Below are 27,632 nucleotides of genomic sequence, written 5' to 3' on the forward strand. Positions count from 1 at the left end.
AACTTAAGAGGTTCACCAGAAAAACCCCCAACTATGAGATACACAAATTTAGGGAATTGAATATAGAAACAACCATAAAATTTAATAGCTTGCATTGATTCTTCTGAAAATTTGTGATTTTCACGTCCTTGGTGCTCAAATACTAATCTCCCAAAGAAGACATCATCAACCCTCTTGAATTCCTTGCATGATTCAGTTGCCCAAAGGTCTTTGTAGTATTGGTAGATGGTCATCTCTTCAGTCCAAGGGATGTGTGGAAGTCCCTCCCATTCCTTGGATGCCACTAAAATGTAGGCTAAGAAGGAATACAAAAATAATGAGCTAAAAGTACTCACTACTATGAGGTCCTTATGTAAATTTTTAGCTATTAAATCCGCCCAATCAATGAATTTTTCCCCTTCAACAAATTTTTGAATAAAAAAGTACATCCAACTCTTCTACTAGAAGGTGTGGTCATTGCCCTTGACTCTGCAATCTCCCTATTGAAATGTTCAATAGTCAAAGGCTTAGGCAATTTTGAACCTCCTTCAGCCAACTTCAAAAGCTAGGTTTGAGCTACAATATTATCGTAATCTTTCTTCCTGTCACAATACAGACACTCAGATTCCTCAAAGGTCCAAGTCTCATAAGGTTCTTTATGAGGGATTCTTAGAGTTGAACTAACATTTGTCCTATTTATTTTAACCAACACCTCTCCTGAAACCTTCTTTAAACACCTAGTGTTGGGGTCATAGTGGTTCACACATTTAACGATCAGTTCTGGACATTCTATAGTTGATGGGAAAGTGGCGGCTTCTAGTAACCCACTACTAGCTAATTTATGGGATATGGAACTAGACTAAACATTCCTCACCGCTCAATTATATTAGTTGGGTTTTTGTTTACTCGGAAAGTATCTTGAATTTCAGGCAGGGAACTCAAAAGGAAGGGTTTTTCAAGCTTAGGCATTTTGGGGTAGAAAAGCGTCATTGTTTAATTTGAAAGATGCAGATTTACAGAGTTAAACCAAAACACTTTAAATGAAAACTAGGCATGAAATTGATAGAGTAGGAGATAATGCACTTACAGTTTTTAGTAGAGTTCAAACTTCCACTTTCCTTGCTTACTAGTCGACGTCGAGAGCTCAAAATGGTTAAATGAGAAATAATACAAGACAAGGTGTAATTATAGGGAATGATTTCTTAAAAATCCCAGGACAGATATGAGTGTCTGGAAATTTTTATTACAATCATGCCACCTGTATCTTGACAAGACTTGCAAGGTCATTTGTAGTTAATATCCATCAAATCCATGCGTAGCTCAGCCTTTCATGATGTCACAAAATCTTCATGCCACCTTTTCCCATAAAAGTAACCATACTTTAGCACAATTTCTCATAATTGCCATAATTATTACCTTTCATGTCTTCAAGATCACCATGAGGTGGGACCCATTTCTTCACTTTGCAAAAATAAGTTCATAATCTCTTAATGCACATCCTGTGAGAAAACAAGAAAGTTCACCAAAAAACCTCGAAGTCAAGGTTGAAGTTGAAGTTGAAGTTTGAATTAACTCCTCCTTCAACTTCAACTTCAAGTATATAAAACCAAGTTGACAAGAAGGAACTTTGCCGGGATGACGGGAGGTGAGTGAAGTCAAACTTGAACTTGAAGTAAGTCGAACTTCAAGTTACAAAAATACTCTTGACTGGTAATACTGCACATTGTGAAAAAGGTTGGGTAACATATAGAATGCCTCAAAGAGATGTTTCATAGATCAAAGAAATTGGAAGATCCTTATAGAGAATGTAATTTAAGATAAGGATTTAGAATCTTTCAAGAAAATATAGATGATAGGCGTCCATGATTGAAGACTATACAAATAAATAGATATGTTGAAGACACTTTAGAAAACTTTGACAATGTGTAATTGACAAGCATAGATCCAAATTCTTTGCTAGCCAACATCCTCCCTAAGCCCAAGCTATAATAAGAGCTTTGGAACAAGGTCTGGGCAAACATGAAAGCATAATGGGTGAGAGACTTTTGCCAAATGTTGCAAATGCAAAGAAAGGATGGACTTGTATGGAAAACGTGAAAGGATGGACTAGACACAATACTATCCATGAAAGAAATGAGGTCTCAAGGATTGCAATGATTGCAAAATTCGAGCAAAGTGGATTTGTTGAAAAGCTTAGAAATTTCCAAGAATATGCACTTAGCAAACATTTTCCTCCATTCCTATCCACACTTTCTCCTTTGCTACACACTCTTTTAAACTTTTCCTTGCCTCCTTTGCTTCACATGGTTGTCAAAGAAAAAATGGCAAGGATTCCATACCTCAATAAATGCCTAGTCAATCCCATAAAATTTCTTGATGCCATGTACAAAATTGATTTTTTGTACAACCCATAGTTTTATAAATTTGCTCCATTAAGGGACATGGACAACAAATCACATTAATAGAAGGTTCCTCATTTGATTTATCAATTCATGTTAGTGATGGATGAAATGACAAAGGCACCACATGCCTCATTAAAATGTAGTCTTCCCATGAACACTCCCACCCCTCTCTTCACAATTACAAGTCACTTCCAATGTAATATCTCCATGCTTTTGATGAAATATCTATGCACTTTAATTGGCAACCGTGCCTCTAAATGGTATTGACATTGACCATGCCTCTCTAATTCAGGGTTGATTGTGGGGTTGTGACATTTGCTTTGAGAACTAAAAAATTTGCTCAATTGATCTAATGCTCATGGACAAAAATCATGCACTCTTGGTACCAATAAAGTTGTACAATTGATATACTTACTAACCTTTTCTTTCTAAAATATGGGCAAACACTAGCCCACTAGATATTTTTTTAGTGGACTTTTACTTAGCAAAATCTAATGAACAATAATTAGAAAATGATCTCTTCGATAACACATCACAAACTTTACTTTGTGACTTCTAAGAAATTGGAGAAATGTTATATAATAACTTGTGAAATAAAATAAATATGCTTGAACACTACCAAAGTACATTTAAGAAAAAATAAAAAACTCAACAATTTTTGTTTCATAAAAATAAATATAAAATTTATTTATAATAAGATTTCATTTGACAATGATTACAATCTTTCTTTTCAAACCAAATCTCATATTTTCTTCACATCAAATTAATTATATTTTATTGAACAAGTAAGAAAAATGTAGTAAATGATATATTCTTTTCAATAGCAAACATATTTTTCTTATCATTTATTAATCCTTTTACACACACCTTTACTATCCTTTTCAAACATTTAACAAATACATTTTAATATAATCATAACATTTTTACAAAAGTTATATCTAAAAATCTGTTAAATTCAAATTATTTATTTTAAAACTTATTATTTTTACATATATTACACGATGCTTTCAAAATATGAAAATGTTATTTAACAGTTTTTCTAGCATTTTTCATTCTAATGATGAATCAATGATTTGGATTAATGAATATAGCTACCAAATTTGGTACACGGCTATCCTCTTCCAAATTGTATAATTGACCAATTTTCAAAAAATCGAAAATATCATAGACTTTTCTAAAAAATTTAGCATTTGATCTTCATGAATTTGGAAAAAAAAGTTTGACTTTGTTTTGTCTTTAATACATTTTGAATGGAAATTAGCCTGTCCCCAAATTTAAACTTTTTAATTTTGCTTACTGTTTCTTGTTTCTTAGTGTGGTTTAGGTGCTTACAAAATTTATGTTCAGACTGACTGGAAATATTCAAAAACACTAGACAATTTGAGGGAAAAACACAGAGATTTGGTTAAGGCCTAACTCATGTTACCAATGTCTTTCCGATCACAGATATTCCCATTTCTTAACGTCATTGCAACTTGTAAAATCATGACCGCACGATGATAGCAGCAGAACTTCGCCGTTCCCCTTCCCCCGCCAAAGCTGCGTACTGTTTAAGTAAACCTTGATTTTTGAAGCTGCGTACTGTTTAAGTAAACCTTGATTTTTGGGCACGTAAATCTGTGAAGACTGCATCGAAAGTGCGGGGGATGCCTTATTTTGCACAAAAACACTTGAGTGCAAAACAAGGCATGGAAAATTTGAAAGGCAAAATTGTTCTCCCTTTTTGGTTAGCTTGTTCAACAATAACCATTTACTCTGCAAATGTTGTTCAATAGCTGTTCACGACAGTTTATCATCAACAAATACTTCTGGTCGATTGAATTGTTGAACTTGTTTGTCTGAGAAGGCAAAACTTTCAAGAGAAATTGCGACTTCAGCAGGTAATCTATTCTCTCCTATGTCTGGAAAACAAATCCCATAATTTTGATATATGTTTTTGCTGATTTCTGTTTGCCTGCAAATTCAAAAACTGCATGCTGGGCATGCCTTATTTGTGTGTTGTAAGAAGTTTTAGGCCTTTTGGGCACCTGGGGATTGCTTGAGGCAATAGTATCAAATTTCCAATATAGGATCCTAAATTGATTAGGTTTAAGATCTAGCTGCTCTGTTCTTTTCGACATCTCCAAAGTTTAAGGCGTGCCTAGAAATGGGATATCGACTCTAATCTTATCCGTGTATTTGTATTTTGTATTCGTATTGCCATGTTGGTGCATAATAATCTGGATTTATTTTACTCTTATGCAAGTCCTTAGGAGAGGACCATACAGGGATTCGGATGAGGCAATTAGTGTCATCTGACACCGAAGTGTTTTTGAAGGGATCTTCTCGGGACCCAAGCTTTCCCATCTTAGTTTGGTCTTCTCTAATCACAAATACATCGTTTCTGAAGAAGCTCTAGGCTGACTGACTTCGATTAGTTTGGCCATTTTGGGCCATATCTGATACTGAAATGTTTCTAAAGGGATGATCTCGGAACCCAAGCTCTGCAATCTTAGTTTGATCTTTCCCAATCACAAATACATGGTTTCTGAAGAAGCTTCAGGCTGACCGACTGCGATTAATTTGGCCATATGTGACACTGAAATATTATTAAAGGGATCTTCTCGGTACCCCAAGCTCTGCCATCTTAGTTTGGTCTTTTCCAATCACAAATACACCGTTTCTGAAGAAGCTTCAGGCTGACCGTCTTCGATCAATTTGGTCATTTTGGGCCATAATTCATCAGGATCTGTCATAGCGAAATGAAGCGAGTATGGTTTCTAACAGACGGGTCACGAACTGATGAGCCCGGATTAGACTTAAGAACATAAAAGTTCAAATCTAAGAAACGTAGAATATTGAAAGTTGACATATGCACATCAGGATGCCCTCCCATGGGATGCGCCTGGGACCCCGTTTTGACTCCCAGAGCAGTTTCGAGGGGATTGAAAACTACAGCGACAGAGCTAAATCAATATTTCTCTGTTAAATTGTAGCCCATATAGCTGCAAAATATAAGCTGGCAGGGGAGTAGCGGTGAGTGCCCACGGGGCTAAAGTTCCCTCCACTAGCTTAGGCACTTTTAAGTCTGTCATATCTTGCAAAATAAAAATAAAAATTATGGTTTGAAAATTGAATTTGAAAAATCCTCATTTCTTACTAAAATTTCTCATTTAGAAAAGAATTCGAAAATCAATGGGACCCTCTGCTTAAAATGTTTCCTAATGTTCCTCACCAGCACTTGCTGAAAAATTTCGGCTACTGCTTAAAATGTTTCCTAATGTTGCTCAGCAGCACTTGCTGAGAAATTTCGGCTAGACTTTCTACGTGGGACCATTGCTTCATTGTCATAGAGTGAGTGATGTGTTTCTGTCATCACAATAACCAGAAGCTTGCGAACATGTTGGCCTGAGGCCTTAATTATGCATTTTTTATTTTGTCTTCTTGGAGCAGATCGTTTTATCCCTATATGATATTTTTCTTCTTGACTTGCTGCAGGATTCATTCTGTTAAAATTTGGTCATGCATGACTTGCTGTACAACATAATATTCAGTCTGTTACACCTGCTATGCTCTATGTATAATATCTGATGCCAGCAATGACTCATTTTGCACTAAGAGACTATTATTTCATTCAATAGGGTTTAAGGCAGGGCCACTAGGAGAGAGTCTTGGGGATGGTAAATGGAATGGAGATGAGAATAGGTGTTAAGTTTTAGAACCAGAATATAAGAATGCAATAATCAGAAATACAATAACAGATGACACAATTAGTATCATGGGAAAGCCCTCCTACTCGAGGGAAAAACCCGGCCATGCCAAACGATAGATCCTTAATTCTAATCTCAAATTGCATACAAGCTTTATGCTTATGATTGATGTCTTCACACAGTCAAACAATAACCCTGCAATTACAAAGTCTCGGAATCACTGCTAAAACAACAGATTATAAATAACCCTAATCTCCTCACATAAGCACTAGATGATCATCTATTGATTGTGAAATTGAAACTCAAATTCTCAATACACAGGAGAAAATAATATGTCGCTTGCACACTGCAGAGCATAGACACTTCACAGAACTTAAAACACTTACAATACTACAGAATAAACACATGCAAATGCTTTACACACTTGACGATACAAAAATCCCGCACTTTTGTCTTTTCTTTCATAATCGTAAGTGCCACCTGATACTGAAGAGACACACCCAAAGGTGAATAGGTTCGCATTACAATTTATCACTCACGGCACCAAAGAAAAGAACCGATGCCATTAAACGTTAACTGCAGGGATAGCATATTAACCACGCAAAGCATAAGACAAAACTGCCAGCACAAATGAATACATACTCAATGGTATCCACTGTTACACAAAATGGTGATACATGTATCATGCTGACTTGGAACCATTACAGCGACATGTCTATTGATACTAGATAACAAATATGAAGATAACAAATACGATGCCTAGTCACCATCTTTCTCAGTGAACAGTAGAAGAGAACCCGACGAAAGGAAGAAGCTTGCTGCAATAACCTCCAACTCCCGATATGAAAAAGGAAATACTGATAACTGAAGATGGAGTGCCAATAACACAGAACGGTAATCACATTGGAGAGAATGATCTCTCGCGCTGCTGCAAAACACTAACACTCCCTCTTAGCGAGAGAGAGATCATTCATATGTCATCTCATGAGAAGATCACATAGCTGCAACTAGAAGGAACGTCAACAAAAATCTCATCACAGATTTTCCCAACATAAAATTGTTATCTCAGCATAACAATATTCACCATAGCTACTCTGAGAGGGTGAAATAGAAAACACAAAAATAAGTCATGGAGTCACACACACGACTTCCACAATGGCTACTCCCAGAGGGTGGATCCACCATAGCTACTCCTAGAGGGTGGAACAAGGGATTCCACATCAAACATCTCTCTCTCACAAAGAAGAACTCATTAACAAGGGATTCCACCTCAAACTTCTCTTGCAAAGAACTACTTATTAGCAAGGGATTTCACCTTGAATTTTTTCACAGAGAAGAACTCAATAACAAGGGATTTCGCCTCGAACTTCTCTCACAGAGAACTTATTAACATAAAATATCATCTGAATGCTGAGACTCCCTCTTTGCTGAGACTCCTATCAAAAGGGGCAGCATCCTCATAGCTTTGATTATCACAATACTAGGAAACTGGCTCCAATGTTTGTCCAACAAAGAGCTTTTGCAGTCACACTGCTACACAATCTTGCCAATCCTCTGCAAAGGAGATGGCACTCTATATCTGCCACTCAAGCTCCCTCTGAATCTGTTTTCTGCAGTTGAGTAGTCTCCCTCTGAATGTCATTTCTTCCTCTTGAAGAAACTAATTGCATTGAAAATCTGTATAGATTCTCCCTCTTCAACAGGGTTATGTGCCATCAACTCAGTCTTATGACTGCAAACAGATTCCTCATGTTTGTTCATTTCTTCAGCTTGCATGACTTTGCATGAAATCTCTTATCATCTCGTTACTTCTTAATCCATTTAACTGATAGAGATCAATAATAATTTATAAAATCAATCTATTATAAAGAGAACAAAAATTCGTGATCAATATTCAAAGGTATAACTATAGAATACTTATCTCTTTGTTGCCTAATCTTCCTCAAGAGGGATTTCAACACGCACACAATTATGGACAGTGCACAACTATCTCTTTTAACAATATTGAACAATAACCTCAGACCAGCATTCATATGATGAACATAGCACTGCATGCATACTATCTCACACAATGAATACCAGTGAACAACTCCTTAAATAATACCTCTCGAAAACATGAGCAATCCTCAATCTTGAATGATCATAACTGAACCAAGAAGACCTGTCCATAACTTGTGATGGCCCAAGAATATTCACCATAAATCGAATATCTCAAGGTTTAAGAGTTCTGTTTCTCGATCTTTTCTTTAGACCTGCTCTGATACTATGTTAAGTTTTAGAGCCAGAATATACAAATGCAGTAATCAGAAATATAATAACAGATGACACAATTATTATCCTGGGAAAACCCTCCTACTCAAGGGAAAAACCCAGCCATGCCAAAAGACAGATCCTTTATTTTGATTGCAAATCAAATACAAGATTTATACTTATGATTGATGTCTTCACACAGTCAATCAATAACCCTGCAATTACAAAGTCTCAGAATCACTGATAAAACAACAGATTATAAATAATCTGAATCTCCTCACGTAAGCACTAGATGGTCATCTATTGATTGTGAAAATAAAACAGCCTCTCAATTCACAGGATAAAATAATATGTCGCTTGCCAAGGTTGCATGGGTACGTGGGTACGGGAACGGGAATGGGTACGGTGATGGGTACGGGGACGCATATTTTTCAAAATAGGGGATGGGGGTACGTGTGTATGCCTAATTTTTTTCTATGTAATTAATAATTTATAGAAAATATAAAAATCAAATATATGTCATGAGTCATGACATTGAGCATTCAAAACAAGAAATTTGAAAATATGAGCCATAAGTCAAATTATTATATATATATATATATATACATATGCTATTGCTGAATGTTTAATGTTTAAAGTATTTTTCATAATAGGGGACGGAGGTACTTGGGTATGTCAAACTTATTTAAAAATTATACTTTTATATTTATAAAAAATCTGAAATTATGAGTCATGACAATGGTTTTTCAAAACAAGAACAGTGATAAAGTTTGCAAATGTAATGTATTGTTTTCAGTTTCAGATTTGCTATATGTTTGAAATAATAATACATGATAAATGCTTAGATGCATAACAAAGAAGCCAGACTTTAAACATGAACAAGAAGATCCTAAATCATATGACAATGACATATTGCAAATGGTAAACTTATGACTTGAACAGTGATAAAGTAAATTGTTAATGAGTATCAAAGTTTCAAACTGATTTGGTATTGAATTAAGTTTGATAAACAACAAGCTAATACAAAAATTAAAAAACCAAAAAAAAAAATCAGAATCTTAATCAAGGTCCTTAGCTATGACACTCTCCACCGAGTACCTGGTACGTGGGATACGTGTACCCGGTACTTGGGTACGTAGGTACGAGTACCAGGGGTGTGGGTACGAGTACCCATGCAACCTTGTCGCTTGCACACTGTCGAGCATATAAACTTTGCAGAAGTTATAACACTTATAATACTGTAAAATAGACACATGCAAATGCTTTAACACACATGACGATACCGAAATCCTGCACTTTTGTGTTTTTTTTCATAACGGTAAGTGCCACCCAATACTGAAGAGACACACCCGAAGGTGAACTGGTAGGCATTACAATTAATCATCCATGGCACCAAAGAAAGGAACTGATGCCATTAAATTTTAACTCCCGGGATAGCATATTAACCACTCAAAGCATAAGACGAAAACAACCAGCACAAATGAATACATACTCAATGGTATCCACTGTTAGACAAAATGGTGATACATGCATCATGCTGACTTAGAAGCACTACAGTGTCATGTCTAATGATACCAGATAAGAAATAAGACGAGAAACCTGACGAAAGGAAGAAGCACACTGCAATAACCTCCAACTCCTGATATGAAAAAAGAAAAACTGATAACTGAAGATGAAGGAGTGCCAATAACACATTACCATCACACTGGAGAGAATGATCTCTCATGCAGCTACAAAGCACAAACAGATAGAGAAGATGGGTACTGGGATGGGGATACAATTGAAAAAAAAATAGTTACAGGTTAACTGAGAGATGTGACTGTTGAAATGCATGCAGATACAGTAAAAGAAAATAGGAGGGTCAGTTCAAGTCAAGTAACTACAACGGAGAGGCATGGAGATGCAGAATGGCATCTTCTGGTACTGGAGGATGTTTCCTTCCTGTTTCTTATATGGTAAACATGTCTACATCTCCAAGATGTGTTATTAGGTTGACTTATATTTTGGAGAGAAATTACTATTTTATTCTTCAGGGTTTTGAGAATGGCCGCTAGGAGACAGGTTTGGGGATGGTAAATGGGATGGAGATGGCAACAGGTACAAGAGATGGGTACTGGAATGGGGACAGTGGGTGCACAGTTCTGGGAGATGCCACTATTCAAGTACATGTAAATTCAGAAAAATAAAATAGTCCATTCAAGTGAGAAGACTGCACTAGATATAGGTATGGGGATGCAGAATGGCATCTTCTGCTAGCAGGGAATTTTTCCTTCTTATTTTTGATATGAGAAACATGTCTAGACTCTACATCTTCAAAATATATCCTAAGGTAACTAGAGACACATCTCCTGGTTTCACTGACTTTAATCATTTAACTTGTAAATATATATCTAATATAAATGTTTCAACTTTTTTGCAGCATAGTACTTACAACAATTGTGCTGCCCAAGAAAGAAAAATGAGCCAGTGTTATATTTGGAGAGAAGAATGCTCATTTTTCTCAATATAGAATGCTACTGCATCAAATCTAGAAATGAGCATGTTTAAGTGTCTTAGATATCAAACAATCATTGTTCAAGTGTTTACTGTTCATTTTACTGTTCAGAGTCCAGACAGTTGCTTCCAATTTGGTGAAAACTGTATTTGCTCAACACCATAATTTTATATTTCTCATGGATTGTATATTATACTTTCTAATTCCAAATTATTTTAATCTCTAACCATGTGTCTTTATTTGCATGTGTGTGTCCACCAACATTTGTCAACTTGTGAAATTTAACTCTCTTGAGGAATGACTCTCAAAGTTGATTTAATAATTGATTTACTCCAGATGTCTTAAGTAGTCTTATCTGTTCTAAATGGGAATCATTCTTATGGACACATATTATCAATAATTTCTGTGCGATTTCAGGGAACTAGGAACAGAGGATCATACCTTTGTATAGAGGATTGATGTTCAGTTTAAATTTGTAGTGTATTCACTTGATTTTTGCTCACCTCTTTTGTAACATCCACTTTTCCTGGGTCTTAATTAACAACTAACATATCAAAAAAATACAGTTATTACTTCATCTTCATAGGAAGACAATTATATCAGTTATGTTCATGTGAATGAGATTAATAGTTACAATTACTTAAACAAAAAACTCATAACTAACATCTGAAAATACCATCAATAAATTTACTATGGAAATTAAAATCTACATACTATGGAATTCGATCCGAAAAAAATCAATGTAGGGATGCTTCATTGTATCAATTAGGGCATCAATTACCATTAGATCATTTAGGGCATCAGATACCACCGTATTAGTTAGGGCTTCATATACCACCATATCATTTAGGGCTTCAGATACCACTGTATCATACTCGGCATCAATTACCATTGGATCATTTAGGGCATCAGATACCACTGTATCATTTCTTTTCTTCCGATTGCTTCACTGTGGCAGTAACATAAGATTAGAAGATATGCCCTTAATCATTATTCTTAAAAATAAAAGATTGAGATAACAATCCATCAGATAAATCTATCTCTCGCAAGTAAGTATATTCCACGTTCAGTTAGAAGATCAACTGATCTAATTGGTTGCCAGTTATATTGATGATAAGAGTTGCTTTCATTTAAAGAAATAATTGTAACGATGATACAACTTAATTAATCTTACCTTCTACTTGAATATATATCATAAAAGTAAAAAATACATGTTTCCGACAAACGTTTGAATGCATAGCTTATCTTTATCTGATGCACGTTCGACATCTTGTGGAGAGGGGAAACATTGTCAGGGGCTTTACCACTCAACCTCGAACCATAACTTATCCCCACACATTCTCTAATGAGAAAGACCCTCCTTACTGGGAATAGACATGGAATACCTTGTCGGCCATTGAGCATCCTGGTATCTAATCACACCACTCGACTTAACAACAGGAGAATACAATAAACATGATCATGCATGAGCCATTAAATGATTCCTTTTAAAAATGGTAAACATTGTTATGTCACATCTAATTTTGTTTCATGTTATTATAGATTCCTTTCTCTTACCTCTTCACCCTTTTCCTTGACTAATAGCCGGGTGAGTCCTAGGTGTTTGAATCTCAAAGCAATCGACTCTGTTCGTTGGTCCTCAACTGATTCATGACTATTATATGTTTCCAGCTTATCACAATTTGTGATTTGAAAAATGTGTTCTTAAAGACTTGCAGTAAAATATCATTTGATTCTAACTCCAGTGGCATAAATAAATCATCATTTCATACATGGTTTTTTGGCTTTTACTTGCCATAAACAACTCTAATTTAGAGAAGGTAAACTCCTGTGATGTTAAGTAAAATGATTTGCATCATGTTGTAAACTATAGCTTACTGCTGTATAATTAGAATGCAATAATAACTGATAAAAGAAAACATATTACAATACTTGGGTTCTGGTTAACCACATAACCTTATATAATATGGAGAAAAGATGATGTCTTGTTTGACGCTTACTCAGTTCGCCTCACTCCTTGCAGGAGAGATCTTGAACGCAAATACCAGTAAAAAGATTGCTCATGTTAAAATACAGAACATCAGTATAACTAAGAAATCGTGGAAAGGAAACTGCAATGGCCACTAAAAATATTTGCAATGATATCGGTGCTAAGATAAACATGATCAGATTTATGGAAGAAGATAGGTAATAACATGGAAGTCAAGTGCTTGAAATATGAAAATCTTCCACCTCCCTTGACTTCATAATATACAATGAGTAATGTGACTCCTTTGTTAGAATCTGAAAAGATTAATAACCCAGAAAACTAGTGCAAAGAGTAAATATCTAAACTATGAATGCAAATGATACAAAATCAAAATAGCATCATAGAGTTAGTCTCCAAGAGAGTAATGCAAATGTTGGAAGCAAAATAGCATTAAGAGGGTGCAAAAACAAGAGATACAAATACAAGCCAAGTAGCATGCTTATATAGGCTAGGAAGAGGGAGGAGGTGGCAACACCAACCAATGAGGAGCAACCATCTATCGGACTAAAGATAGCAAAGTATCTTCCTAAGATAGCTAAGAGATGCTCACATGTAGGAAGGTGACACCTCACAACCATTTACCTAATAAGACATGCTTTATTAACCTAAGTGAGATTATTAAAAGTGTAAGAAAAACCTAGCAAAATAGGAAAAATAAAAAAACTACACTAACACCCCCCCATAAGCGAAGCTTAGGTGGATGCTAACCTAGCAAAGCTATGAAAGCAAGAAAATGGGTCCCGACAACAAGGCCTGATTAGGTACCCAATACAAGAAAAAGAACTAGATGAAAGAAACTAAGCCTCCAATCTAGGAAATGTCCCAAAGAGAGGAACAAAAAAGAGCATGAAGCATCTCTGAAGCATGAAGCTGCAAACTCTGTCAAAATGCTGATCTGTAGAACCTCCATGGAAATAGAAGGCACGAACCATCAACCAAAGAAGCATAGAACAACAAGTGAACCCCCCCATAATGCTGAACAGGGAGAGGGGTGACAGGAACACTGAAATGCGATGCCAAAAACATTTGCAAGAAGAAGAATCAGGAACACCAATAGTGCAATAGAAGTACAAGCACAGGATAAAGGGCGGTGTCACCGACACACTGCATGGGCTAATGTCGTGGAAGAAAAATTCACTTGACAAAGGTGGATGAGCACAAAATGGCAAAACATCATGACCCCCCATGGCACTTTATAATTGAGTGCGAGTACAAACAAACACAAGGTGTACAAGATCCTAGATATGCAAAAGCAGACACTTTATCTCAGTGCATTTACAAAAAAAGGAATGCAACAAAATAGAAGCATACAATGCTCAGAATTTAGAAAGAAGAGTGAGCCAAAAGAACAGAAGAAGAGATTCCAAGACCTGTAGAATCTAAGTAATCCGTCAGAGTGCGAAAGTGCAAAACTCGAAGGAGAAAGAACCTGGAGCAGAATCTGATAAAAGACCTCTGCAACTGAATAACTCATAGAACCAGCTTTCCAACGATATCTGGTGAGCCCAGAAAAGAGTCTGAAAAAGCGAGATATGGCTCCTGGAAGAAAAAATAGAACATCTGGCTTTGACTGCCAAAATAGGCAACCAGACTGTAGCAAAAATAAAAAAAACTTGTACCATCATCTCCGTCTCAGAACCAGCTTTCCAACGCATTTTTCGGATCGAAAAAATACGTCTGTATGCTCAAGTTATGGAAGAAAAACCCACAGGGCCTCCTCATGAAGAGCATATGCTAAAAGTGAAGCTTGGGCACAATAATCAAGGAAACAAATAGCACCACTGTGATCTACTCGAAAAATCATGCACTTTCAAAAAAAGAATCGCCTCGATACAAGGTCGTATGAGAAAGTTATGATCCTCCGAAGTTTCCAAAATGAGAATTGTGCACAGTCACGGCTGAGAATCTGCAATTTCTGAAGAATTCATGTATGAAAATAAAAAAAAAACTCCACTAGTGGATAGAGCACAAAAAAATAGCCAAGTTCATATCAAGAATCATCAAAATCGGAGTCCGTATGAGCAAGAATGAGACATTTGAAAACTGCGTTCAAATCTGCGACTGCCAACGGAGAGGGGTATGGCTGTAGCTTTGCATGCTCGATTCTGCAAAATATACAGTTTGCATACAAAATCTAAAAGATACCCAAATGGTTTTTCGGGGCTGAGAACAAAACCCAGAAAGCGTTTTTCTTTTTGATGTACAGAAGATGCTGTTGTAGTGTAAATTACATGCCTTTAACAGTAAAAAACGGCTCCAAAAATAAAAAACCGACCCCAACAACCAGAATATAACATGCAAATGCTAGATCAGCTTCCTAGGTCCATCAATGGCATGCTGGAACCTGCAAAACTGATTGAAAACTCCAAATATGCAATTTGGTTGTCAGATTTGAGATTGAAACCCCAGAGAAAAACTGTTTTTGTCAAAACTTTTCTGATTCTCAAGATCATCCAAAGATGCAAGAGAAGAGCATACTTCGTTTTTCAAAAAACTACAATAAAGTTTATTTGCGCCCCCCGAATCTCTCAAATAAGGAAACTAAAATCTACTCTTGCACATAGAAAAGCTCTGATACTATGTTAGAATCTGAAAAGATTAATAACCTAGAAAACTAGTGCAAATAGTAAATATCTAAACTATGAATGCAAATGATACAAAATCAAAATAGCATCATAGAGTTAGTCTCCAAGAGAGTAATGCAAATGCTGGAAGCAAAATAGCATTAAGAGGGTGCAAAAACAAGAGATACAAATACAAGCCAAGTAGCATGCTTATATAGGCTAGGAAGAGGGAGGAGGTGGCAACACCAACCAATGAGGAGCAACCATCTATCGGACTAAAGATAACAAAGTATCTTCCTAAGATAGCTAATAGATGCTCACATGTAGGAAGGTGGCACCTCACAACCATTTACCTAATAAGACATGCTTTATTAACCTAAGTGAGATTATTAAAAGTGTAGGAAAAACCTAGCAAAATAGGAAAAATAAAAAAACTACACTAACATCCTTGGCTTCCAAGAAGCCATAACATAAAGGAAATATATTGGCTCTTGGACGCCAAATAAATGTGCCAAGTGTTGAATCGGTTTTCAAACAAGAAAAGAATAAAAAGATGGAAGAAGATTGAAGGTTATAATTTGGAAAGTATTATGGTTTATATCTATCTACGTATACATAGATATATTAATGAGGTGGCATCATTTTATTATAAAGAAAATAATATTATGGTGTCACTTTATATTTATATCTATGTTTACGTATATAGGTATATATTGTTGTCGGTGAACATATATTAAAATAATATGGTGAAAGATCATTCAAAACATCAAATTATTTTATGTTTTAAATTATTTATTTAATAGCTCATGCAGTTCCACGATTGTATACTGATGTTCAAGTCACTAGGTTCTCAACTATGGTGATTCACGATTCATACCCATTTGCCCAGTGATGGTGATGCTCCTGTGCCCAATTCTTTTCTGACAATACTTCCACCCCTTCGACGTGCTTCCTACAAGGAAATTCTCTGCAGTTAAATCATATTACCATAACAAGTTATTTAATCATAAATAATCATAATGGCTAACCGCCTTTTCAATTCTATGAATTTATGATAACTAATCAACTAGCATGTTATCTTCATATGAAATTATAATGACTAACCATCATACCATTTCACAGGATTATAAGAAATTTAACTGTCAACTGACTTTATGTGAACCTCAATGGCTATATGAACATTTTAAATTAGGTCAAAAATTGGGATGTAACATCTTTCCACCCATAACTAAGATTTGTTTCACTGTTAAATGTAAGGTCAGTTCTTTGGGTATTCCAAATTTGAAATTTCTAAATATTTGATCAATAATTACTTCTGAAGCATTTATATTTGTGCTCATTATTGAAATATTTGTTCTCTTGTCATGAGGAGTGAGGGTTTTTTAAGCTGCCTTTAAAACAACTAAACTTTTTAATATCTTGGAGACAGCATCTATTGAGCCCTCAAACATTTAAAAGAGAAATGGTACTATATCCTTGATCTGAAATTCCTATTCATGAACTGAGATTGATGATTTTTAAGCTTAAAGGTCCCGCACTTGGTTATGTTCAAGTAGTTATAACCCTTAAATGAACAAAATCTATGAATAAACTGTGGCATTTCATTGATGTTAAGTTCAACACTTAATTCAAACTCTTTTTCAGAGTGAGCAGTTGATTGATTACTCAAGCTATTTTGTTTTGATTATTGGATTCAGGTCATCGGGAAGCATCTCAAATACTTGCTGCCGATATCTTGTTGGGAAGCTTTTTTGAATTGTCGTGAGATTCATATAAGACATTACAGCTTTTGCATGCTTTCCAGTGTTACCCATATATTCTATTTGAGATCGGATCTTTTAATTTCTAAAATAAATCTCTTTGCTATTTTATGTGATTACATTTAATTCAATTGGTATGGACCCTAGCTTTGCACTGGACCATAGGTGGTGGTTAGAGTTTCAGCCTGATGTGAATATAGAGAAGAACTTTGTTTGCGAACATATGGATGGAAAAAAATCAGATGTAACTGAAGAGAATTTACAATCAAACAGTCCTAAATGCTCAGCATTGAAGGCCACCCATAACAGCTGTGGACAAGGCAAACTGTGTTCTCCGATTCCTTTATGTACAAACCTGGAGCTTGCTAAGTGCTCTAATGTACAGACATGTGAAAAAAATCAAGAAACAATGCCCCACCTGTTAGAAGTCTATGAAGATGATCCTGCTGTAGAAGTACTGGAGGAGTCTGGACATAATATTCATATGGCTTCAGTAGTGGATAATTGTTGGGAAGAAATCTTGGGAAAGAATAAATTGGTTGATGGTACAGGGCTTGAAAGGTCCATAGATTACTATCTTCAGTCCACAAATACTAAATCTTATGATAAGGGTCGAATTGCATGGCGTCAAGCAGATCAAAGAGAGCTGGCTTCAATTGTTGCAATTAAGTCTGCTGAGCACTTGCAAAATTGTGATCTTCCTCCCCCACAATCAGTATGGCTTGGTTGCAGATTTTTAGAAAGCAGTGGTAAATATAAAGAGGCAAATACTTCCATGCCAGAGGACAGAGATGCCAAAACTTCTTCAGGTGGATCATCAATGGGTCTCGAAGGAAAAGCTTTGTACTCATTGCAACCTTCTGGACTTTCATCCCTGCCCTCTCTTGTTTCTGAGGCTAATGAATCATTGGCTGTCCGTACAGTGTCATCGGATCATTTCCAAGATACAATGCCAAGGTGAGCTGGGATGCCTTAACTTGTATTCCCTTAAATGATACATGATAGTGTTAAGTATAATTTAGATTAAAAAGAGGAAGCACTTTGTTCTTTGTAGATGTTGTTTCTTACAAGCACTAGAATGCATCTTTTGCAGCATCTAACATATTTCGTGGGAAAATGAGAACATAGGTGATTGGCCACATTGCCAAACTGTATTCCCATTTTAATCCCTTCTGATTTGTATAGTTGATTGTCTTCCTGGCTTCTTTTGTATCTTTCACTGGAAGATCTCTACAATTTAGGTTTTGTTGACATCACTCTTGTATATCTCCATATGTCTATTTGGTCCAAATTGTTTCTTATTGGGATAAATGTTAAGAACCTGTCAAATGAGTCCTATACAAACGCATAAAACCTGTATGAAATGAATGCTTTTAATGACATCCAGGAGACCAAATCAGTCTAAGGGACCAAAGAACAGCTGCACTAGATAATTTCCAAATTCCTTTCCATTTATACAACCCTGGTTCAAGGTTGCCCAAACAATTGAAATGTGCCGTTCATAAAGCCTTATTAGATATAGTTAAGTTGAGTATTTCTCTTGTTATGATTCAGCAAAAAGTTTTTTTTTGATTTTACTTACCCAAAGTTTCAGAAGTACTTGAGTATTTTTATTGTTTTATTTTGTCGGGATATTCTGATGGATTGAGCCAATCATTATTGTTGGGCAGATGTAATGATAGGATGTCCTGCTCAGATGGAAACACAGAAACCACTGAAAGTGATAGCATCAAGTTAGACATATTGGAAGCTCTGCGACGTTCACAGACACGGGCTAGAGAGGCGGAGAAAACAGCTGAACTTGTCATTTTGGAGAATGAAAAACTTTTATCATTGCTTATCAGGGAAGCTTCACATAGAAACTTCTATAAGCAATGGCTGGCAGTGCTACAGATTGAGAATTCAAAGCTCAGATGGCAAGTCAAAGTCCTGCAGTCAAAAGATCAAGGTAGTCTAACTTGTAATACTCGTGAAGTCTCAAGGAGAAAGAAAGTGGTAACAAACCAGGACCAGTGTTGCTTGGTAAATTACCAGGGCAGACGCTACAAGAGGATCAAGAAATCACATTCAAAGAGGAATGGTTCGTGGGCTCTTGCAGTGGCTCTTGGTTTAAGCCTTGCTAGTGTTGGCCTTATCCTGGGATGGAGCATGGGATGGATTTTTCCCAGTATATGACCTGTGGTATGTTTGCATTTGGCAGAGATTGCAATTTGTGTGAAACTTGCCGTCTATCAAATTGCAGTCTTTTGGTGTCTGATCGTCTTTGTGACGCAAATGTTTGCTATTCTTCCCAGTAGTTTTGCAGGGGCTAGTTTTAGTTACAATTTGTTTGATTTTTAATAAATCTCTTGTCCATTGTATAAAAATGATAGATACTATATTGTTGCACTGTATGCCATGGATTCTTTTGGCAGCTCATGTATATGTATGTATATCTATTCATTGTAAATAGATTATTTAGCTAGCGCTTCTGTTCTATAGCTTAATGCCAAAAACACTTTTCTTTGCTAAACTTGATATATTTTACATTTCCTACTCCTTGCTTTGTATTGACTCTTAAATTGATCAAAATTGGAAGTCTACGTTTTAATTGACATCAAAAAGGTTTTTATTATTTATTGGGTCAATTACTAAAAGGTAACAAACGCTTATTTGATTCCTAGGACCAAACACACTACATCCACAATTTATTGCTTCACCTGATATTTCCCTGTGGAAGAGCAATGGTGTAGAATTCTAGAGTTAATTCCTGCGACAAAGTGTCCTTAATTAGTATCAAAGAGTTTTCCAAGTTGATTAGTCATCGTAGGAATTCATTCCTCTCTTGATCAAACTCGAATGAGAAAATAATTATGTTGTAACTACTTACACTTCCATGTCTCACCATTCAATGTTATGGACAATAATGATTTTTTCCAAGTCTAATTGGAGTTGCCGATTATGGTCAAGTGGTAACTTTGAGGTTTTGCATTTCCACCATAGCATAATAATTAATCTCAAGAATATGAGGTCAAGTGCCACATTGGAGACTTTATATGGATAGGGTACATTTAGCCTAGCACTTCATCTCATACGAACAAATTGTGCTCGTGGAAGGATGGACAGTACATGGTGACATGTACAATGTCGATTCATACTATTCAACAAGATCACTATCAGGAAGAAATATGTAATTCCTCAAATTGGACACCTAATGGCAACTCCTACATGGTAAATACCTAGTTGTATTGAACACAAATCATAGTATATAAGGTGACAGTCGGAATTTCTTTATTGGAACACTACATTCAAGTCAAGAGAAGGTTTGTTCAATTTTTTATTTTTTTCATCATGTTCTTCTGCTCAACCATAAATCTATGTACGACATACATGAGGATGATGGAAGTTCTGTGCCACATTAACTTATTATTTTATTGATTGTTTATGTAGATTTAAATGACATTAATTTACAGAAAATTATGGGAAGAGTGTCAGAATTATGTTTAGCATGTTTTGCTATCTTTGCATAAAGTGCACCTTATGACAATTGGTCAAATATTCCTTTCCTATGAAGAAAAGTCTTATTTTGGGTACATTGTTGTGGTAAAAGCATTTGATTAGACCCAGTGAATGATTGGGTAACAAAACCAACCATTTTTGACAACCTTGATAAAGCTTTGTAGCATTCTGGGTCCAAACTACATCTACAGTGTCTTTGTTGAGATTTTCACACCACATGACCTTCAAGCTAAACTACTGAAGTGGTGATAAGGAGAGTTTTACATGGGTAGGCAAATAAAATCTGTTTGTAGAATTAGAATTGAAAATTTGTTCTATAACAATAGATGTTCAATGTAGATGTTGTATTTTCTGATTGGAGTGAGACATTTATTGATACAACTAGGAGTTGGGCAATCTATGATAGTGAGTTGTAAGGGGGAAGGATTGAATTGGTGGAACTTGGAATGATAACAATTATTCAATCCGACTACATTAAACCTTTGCAGTTCCTTAGGTTGGAACACCATAGAATGGGCACCATAAGATGGTCAGTTGTTACATTTCATTGAAAGATAAATTAGGTAAAGCAAAAAATAAAAACCAGTTTGGGAAGTGAGATTCCTAAGCTCATCTACACTATGGAAGATAAGGACGTAACAATATTTTGTTTATGCAGCATTTGCATGGTGGAAAAAGTGTACAATTCAATTATTTGGTGTCAAAATGGAGAGAATGTGGTAAACTAAAATTGATGTAATATCCCAGTCCACTGTATCAAATACACCTACTTATGAAAAGAAGGCTTTCCGGTTCACCTCAACCCATGATGGCTACGCATTTGCCCAGATCTTGATATGTGACTTCCAACCCGAAGCAGGTTATGGCTATCGAACTGGCTGGAATCCTGCTCCAATGAACACCTCGAGAACAAAGATGCCAAGGTGCCAAAAAATGGTGATCAGTTGTGATTAGACACGGATCGTTAGGGTTGCCAATGTTTTCCCTGAAAATCTGCAAAATATAAGTCAAATTAGTCAAATTTTTTTGGGGTGATCAATTGCGGAAATAAATTGCTGATTAGTAAGGTTATTCTGTATGGTTGTGAGGCTTGGCAGAGCAGTGTATCAAATCATAAATGGCAGAAAATAGAAAGCACCCAAAAACATCTTATTAATATTAAACTCAAGGTCAACAGTACCTTATAAGATCCTTTTGGCAGAGGTGGACATGTTTCTAGTTGAGGCCTCAACAGTAATCTGATTGCTAATCTATTTTAAAAAAGTGGGAAATATGAATAAGCATTGCTGGCCTAAATTGGTGGCTGACAAGGAGCTAGAACGTAGGAAAAAAAACATGAATGAAACAAAATAGCAAGTGGTTGAACAAATGGAAAATTAATCTTCAGGAGTGCCTGAACACCAATATAGAGACAAAGAAATGGGTATTAGAGAAATGTAGGACTGCCATGCAGACAAATCAGATAGGTAGAAAAAAAAGTTTGTTATGTCAATTGATAGGTAGAAAAAAACCTTGTTACGTCAAAGAATCTAATCACACATGGGAGCATGGAGATAAACAATATTTAGGATCCACAATTAAAGGAAAGGCTAATTACTCAACTGAGGACCAGCTCTCATCATTTATGATGTGAAACTGATAGACGTAAGGTTCCTAAAGAAAGGGGGGAGGAAAGAATCTGTACTTTTTGCAACAAGCGAGTGGTGGAACCTCAATGGCACTTTGTCAAAGATTGTGCTGCATACAATGATATTTGTAGCCAATACAAGGAAGTCTGCAGGTGGGCAACACAGTAACTTTTCTAAGGGACAAGATTACACAAGACGGCTATCTTGCTAATGCAGATAAACAACAAAGGAACAATCTGGAAAAGTTACAGCAGGCTGATTAACTGACACTTCTTTTGGTCCCTTAGTCCTGTGGTCTCAGTGATGTCACTAAAATCCTTTCATTTCATTTCATCTCATTGTGAATTAAATGTGCGAAGACCAAAGAGCCAGCCAAAATGCTAAAGTGCATGTGGAAACCCTAAAATGCCTATGAATATCACAAATCATCTCAGAAAATTTATAAAAGGCTCCATGTGACGCTAGAAGCTCATCAACAATGGTTTTTCTGGTAGCAGGAGCTCATCAATGATGTCTGCAAAGTGAGGTTGAGGGTTTTTGCTAGGTGTCAACTGATTCTACATGTATATTCTGTACCTGCGGGTTCCTTTTTTTTGGTTTCAGAAATTTTATTGAAACATGTTTATATTAAATTGTATTATTCGTTTTGTTTTGTATTTTATAAATGAAGAATAATTTATTTCAGTAGGTTTTGATATTCTGATTGTGTTTTGCTTATGCATATGAATTGTTGAATGTGCACAATTCATATTTAATTTTCTAATAATTAACATCTTCCAAGCTGCTTAAGACATGATTGATGGAGTCTCTCTAATATTTAACAAAGCAGGCCCACTAAATAGATGTTTAGGTTTACAGTATTCGATTCTAAACAAATGCACAGTATTTGATTCAAAGACAAGATTGCTCAATGCAACACAAGCAATGGGTCAAAAGAGTCTAAAAATCCAAAAAAACTCTGTAAAACATTAGTATAAAAATTGCCCTTCAGCATATGGCTATGGCTGTTTGGAGGTGCTGTGATACTTGTCAGTCAATTTGTGTCATCACTTTTCGTGTGGAATGTTCATTGTCAGTGGACATTTTGATCATGGTGCTGGATTGTGTTGTTTTTTTACCTATTGGAAAGCCATCAGTATTGTCAGGAGGATGTTTATGATGCTGATGACTAGTAGTCAAATTAGATTTTTTAATATCCAGATGTTGGTGGTTGATCAACAGTAATTTTGCCAAATAATATGAAATGGTTCATCATTCTTTGTCCTATTTAAATACCCTCTTAACATAATTTTAATGCTCTTTATTTGGGTTAGACACAAACCTGTTGAGAACTCTCATTGCTTGGGCAAATTAGTTCTTTTGCGTGCTAGTGCATACTTTAGTGCCACCCTATTATTTCCCTTGTAGTTTTTCAGAATTTTTGGCGTTTTCTGATATTTTGAAAAATAAACAAACTGTAACAGCAACTGAACCTTGGAATGTAAATGTTGATTAAAACTATCAAGCTGGAAATTTCACCAAAATCCTGAAATAACTGTATTGTACACTCCGATCTGATTTGCAATCAATATGGCAGTAGTAACTGTTGATGGCTAAAATTGCTTTTAGACATGCAGCCTATGGGAGGCTCAATGAATGAGGGACCTTATACAATTCCACTGAACAACGTCTGGGAGTTTAGAAACCGACTCTTAATTTTTATGAAAAAGGCTATGTTACCCCAAGTTTCCAGTGCAGGGGATGGGGGGACGGGGAAACAGGTTTCCGGGATTTTTTTTTCTTTGGCTGGAGTAGGGGATGGCTATATATATATCTGAATTTTCAAATATATTCACTGATTTCACATTCTTCACAGCAACACAGTTTAAAATTATCAATTCCATTCATCAAATAATGATTCATCGATGATCACAGCATAGCAATTAGCATCTAATCGAATCATCATAGAAAATAGCATCAATTTCAATCTTCATCTAAGAATACCAATCATAAGTTATCAAATGAGAGAATGAAAAGTATCATAGATTCATATCACAAGGCTGTAATTTTTAAGTTTCAACAAATGAAAACATTGAAAAGTTAAAGATCTAAACTTTAAACTTTTGAAGTATAAACTATAGTCTATCAATGATCATATAATTGTCCCATCAATTTATCAACTATTAGTGATCATATAATGTCAAGACAAAACATGCCAAGTCTGAAACATCAAAGTCAAAATGAAAACAACTATTAGTGATCATATAATGTCAAGACAAAACATGCCAAGTCTGAAACATCAAAGTCAAAATGAAAACAAAGATGGTATGACAACTGCCCCTAATCATCCATGTCAACGTCACTATTAGTGCCCTTGTGTGTGTGTGTGTGTTGGGCAGAATAAGAAATGGAAAAATAAAACTTTGTTACATGATTTGATGCGTGCATGTGTGTTTGGCAGAATAATAAACGGAAAAATAAAACTGTTACATGATTTGATATGTAGATAAAGTTATAAAGTTTATAACTTTTATTTTAAGTTTGGCTTCCAAGCGTAGGGACCACATATGGGTAAAAAACAAGTGTGTTTAATGTTTTTTGGGTTTAATAAATTTTTTGAATTGGAAACTTTAGCAGTCTCAGGGATGCAGAGGAAACGGAAATGCAGTCCTTGGGATGGTCAATGCGATCTGGGAACTTGTTGACGATTTCCGAAGTTTATGGGATGCATTTCGAATTTTCCTATCTGGATGGGGATGGCTAGGAAACTTCCCCTACCATCCCCCATCCTTGAAACCATCCCCGTTTTTGAAACCTAGGGCTTAGGGCTGAAAAAACATCCTTGGGTAACATAGGAAAAAGGGAAAAGAGAAAGAGATTAATAAATAATAATCTAATAATAAGTGGTGATGCACCAAACATTTTAAAAACATTCAAGGAGTCGATGCACAAGTAATAAGGAAATGAGATCTTAAGGTAACTCTAAAACACGTATGTATTAGGTACAGTTACAGATAATATGAAAACCTATAAACATAAGACATAAAGTGAATCATATGATGACACAAAATAGAAAAGCTTAAAGCATAATCTACTTAGTAGAACTCAAAGATTGTACATCCATGTCAGAATCAATTTTTAATAGTACAAAAACCATACATGAACAATGAATCTTCAAGAGACCAAAGAGCTGGAAGCATGATTGATTATATTTCATTAATTCAATTGCACACCACAATTCAAGGTTGACAAAAGGCTTTCAAATATTTCCATGAGTCCTTTTTCTCCAAAAAGACCCTTGAATATTACAAAATTTTGCGTTATATATTAGCTTACGAACGACTAGATTCCAATTAACAAAAACTAGTTCAAAAAACTGTGCCAAGTGGCTTTCTCTGTGAAGCAAAGAAGTTGCTGTTAGAAACAATAGTCCACCAAGATAACTGAGGTGTGGGGGTGGGGGGGGTGCGGGGGTAGGGGGTAGGGGTGCATCAGTTATCCAATAATTAAAACATTTATCCACCTTAAATAATCTTAGCCATTCAACCAAAGTAAACAACAACCATTCAACCAAAGTAAACAACAACCATACAAAGATGCACATACACAATTACACCAGATATATTAACTAAGGAGACCCTTGATTAGAGGGAAAACCTTGGTGGGAATGATGCCCACAAGATGATGTACTTATAAAAATATTCTTTGTTAGAGGATGGACCCTATTAGGAGTCTATTACAACATTTAGTACATATGAGTCCTTATTAGGAGACTTTGAATCCTTGTTAGAAGATTCCAACCTTGTTAGGAGTTGTGCCAACTCTGTTAGGAGTTGTAGAAGACAGAAGGACCCACTGTCCAAACAACTTTTGGGACAAGATCACCAAACTCACTGTACAACTGATATTTCAACTATTCCTTGCAGAATAATTGTATGTACTATACTTTAACTTCTTTCCTCTGTCCTATCAACCAGACCAATCACTGTTTGACCTTGTAGACTAGGTTACGAACCTCGGATCCAAGTATCAAACTTCAGATCACATAATAAAACTTTGGCAACAAAGTTTCCTTCACATTCGCTCTGCTCTGCTTATCTTCACATTCCACTCTTCGTGCTTCTTGTAATTTTTCTTCCATCCATACATAACAAAGGAAAATGTCCCTCCTTTATACGGAATCCATAAAACAATTCTCTGAGTTGGCTATTACACTTTCTCAATTAATTATTATAGGACCTCATTAAGAACACGTTACACTTAGCGATAACATTAATCTTTTGCCTTGTAACTTGAATAACTTTCCGTACATGCAATATTATGATGAGTGAGCTTAGCTACGTCATCTTCAGAATGTCTTCTTCACATCTTTAACTTCGGCTTCTCAAAATAGCAACTCTGCTAAGAGATATAACAAGTTTACTAGAACATGCTTTTGTAAACTCTATCTCAGAACAATCTTCACCAAAACTTGCATAACTTCTTCCAGACATAATATCTTGTGCTTTCGAGGTTAGCTGCAAATATTAGACACTTAATAGTATCTCCCTTTAACCTCGCTTATTGAAAGTACTCAACTATCTATCTGTACTAACTTGATCTTTCCGTTGTTCTTTTGTCAGATACCACATAAAACTGCTATGTTGACATCAATGGCAAACATAGTCATGAATGTAACATATCATAATGATAATGATTTAATTATGTGTCTAGAATACTCCCTTATGGAAGTATCATCAACATTCATGCTTTCAACAATCTCCCCCTTTGGCATTGATGGCAACATAGAGATAAACATCTAGTTCCAAAAATACCAATTGCAAAGGACTGTTAACCTTTCTTTTCAAATCCTCTTCATGAATTATTCTTCCCCATTGATATACCTCAATGTGCTCTATGTGTTACTTCTTCCAAACAGTTTTTCTTCTTCCAATTGTATTTTCTAAACCATTTTTCATGTTGTACTTCTCCCCCATTGACATCAATGTCAAAGGTTTTAGCAACCATCAATCTTTGCAACAACTGTCTCTGACCTGTTCAAGTGTCCAAAGACACAGTTAAAAACAACATCCAACAAGAGTCCTAGACGACTCTGTCCATCACAGATACTCCCCCATATAGGAAGCATCAGTCCAGAAAAACAATAATGCTTTGTTGCACTGGACTGATGCACTCTTGAAGGGGCATAACCCCTAACATTCTCTTAAATACTCAAAAGTCTCTCTGGGAAATGGCTTAGTGAAAATATCTACAATCTGCTCTTTGGTGCTTACATACTCCAATCTAATTTCCTTTTCTGCAACTTTCTCTCTCAACATGTGATACTTGATAGAAATGTGCTTAGTCTTAGAATGCAACAC

At 35.7% G+C, this 27,632-nt stretch overlaps 1 protein-coding gene across 2 annotated transcripts; it reads left to right on the forward strand.

Moving 5' to 3' along the window:
- The first annotated feature begins 4,000 nt into the window (after positions 1-4,000).
- LOC149541954 (uncharacterized) lies at positions 4,001-19,679 on the forward strand. 2 transcript variants are annotated; one of them, XM_089797003.1, is made up of 4 exons: positions 4,001-4,261; positions 4,634-5,396; positions 17,105-18,124; positions 18,838-19,679. In XM_089797003.1, exons 3-4 carry the CDS (start codon positions 17,304-17,306, stop codon positions 19,340-19,342), a joined length of 1,326 nt encoding a protein of 441 aa, XP_089653129.1. In that variant the 5' UTR covers positions 4,001-4,261; positions 4,634-5,396; positions 17,105-17,303; the 3' UTR covers positions 19,343-19,679. The 2 variants fall into 2 exon arrangements, with proteins under 2 accessions (XP_089653129.1, XP_089653128.1); XM_089797002.1 differs by lacking the exon at positions 4,634-5,396.
- The last annotated feature ends 7,953 nt before the right edge of the window (positions 19,680-27,632 follow it).

The sequence above is a fragment of the Cupressus sempervirens genome, chromosome 8, assembly GCF_028749045.1.
Source record: "Cupressus sempervirens isolate cs-2001-9-10 chromosome 8, ASM2874904v1, whole genome shotgun sequence".
Lineage (NCBI taxonomy): Eukaryota > Viridiplantae > Streptophyta > Pinopsida > Cupressales > Cupressaceae > Cupressus > Cupressus sempervirens.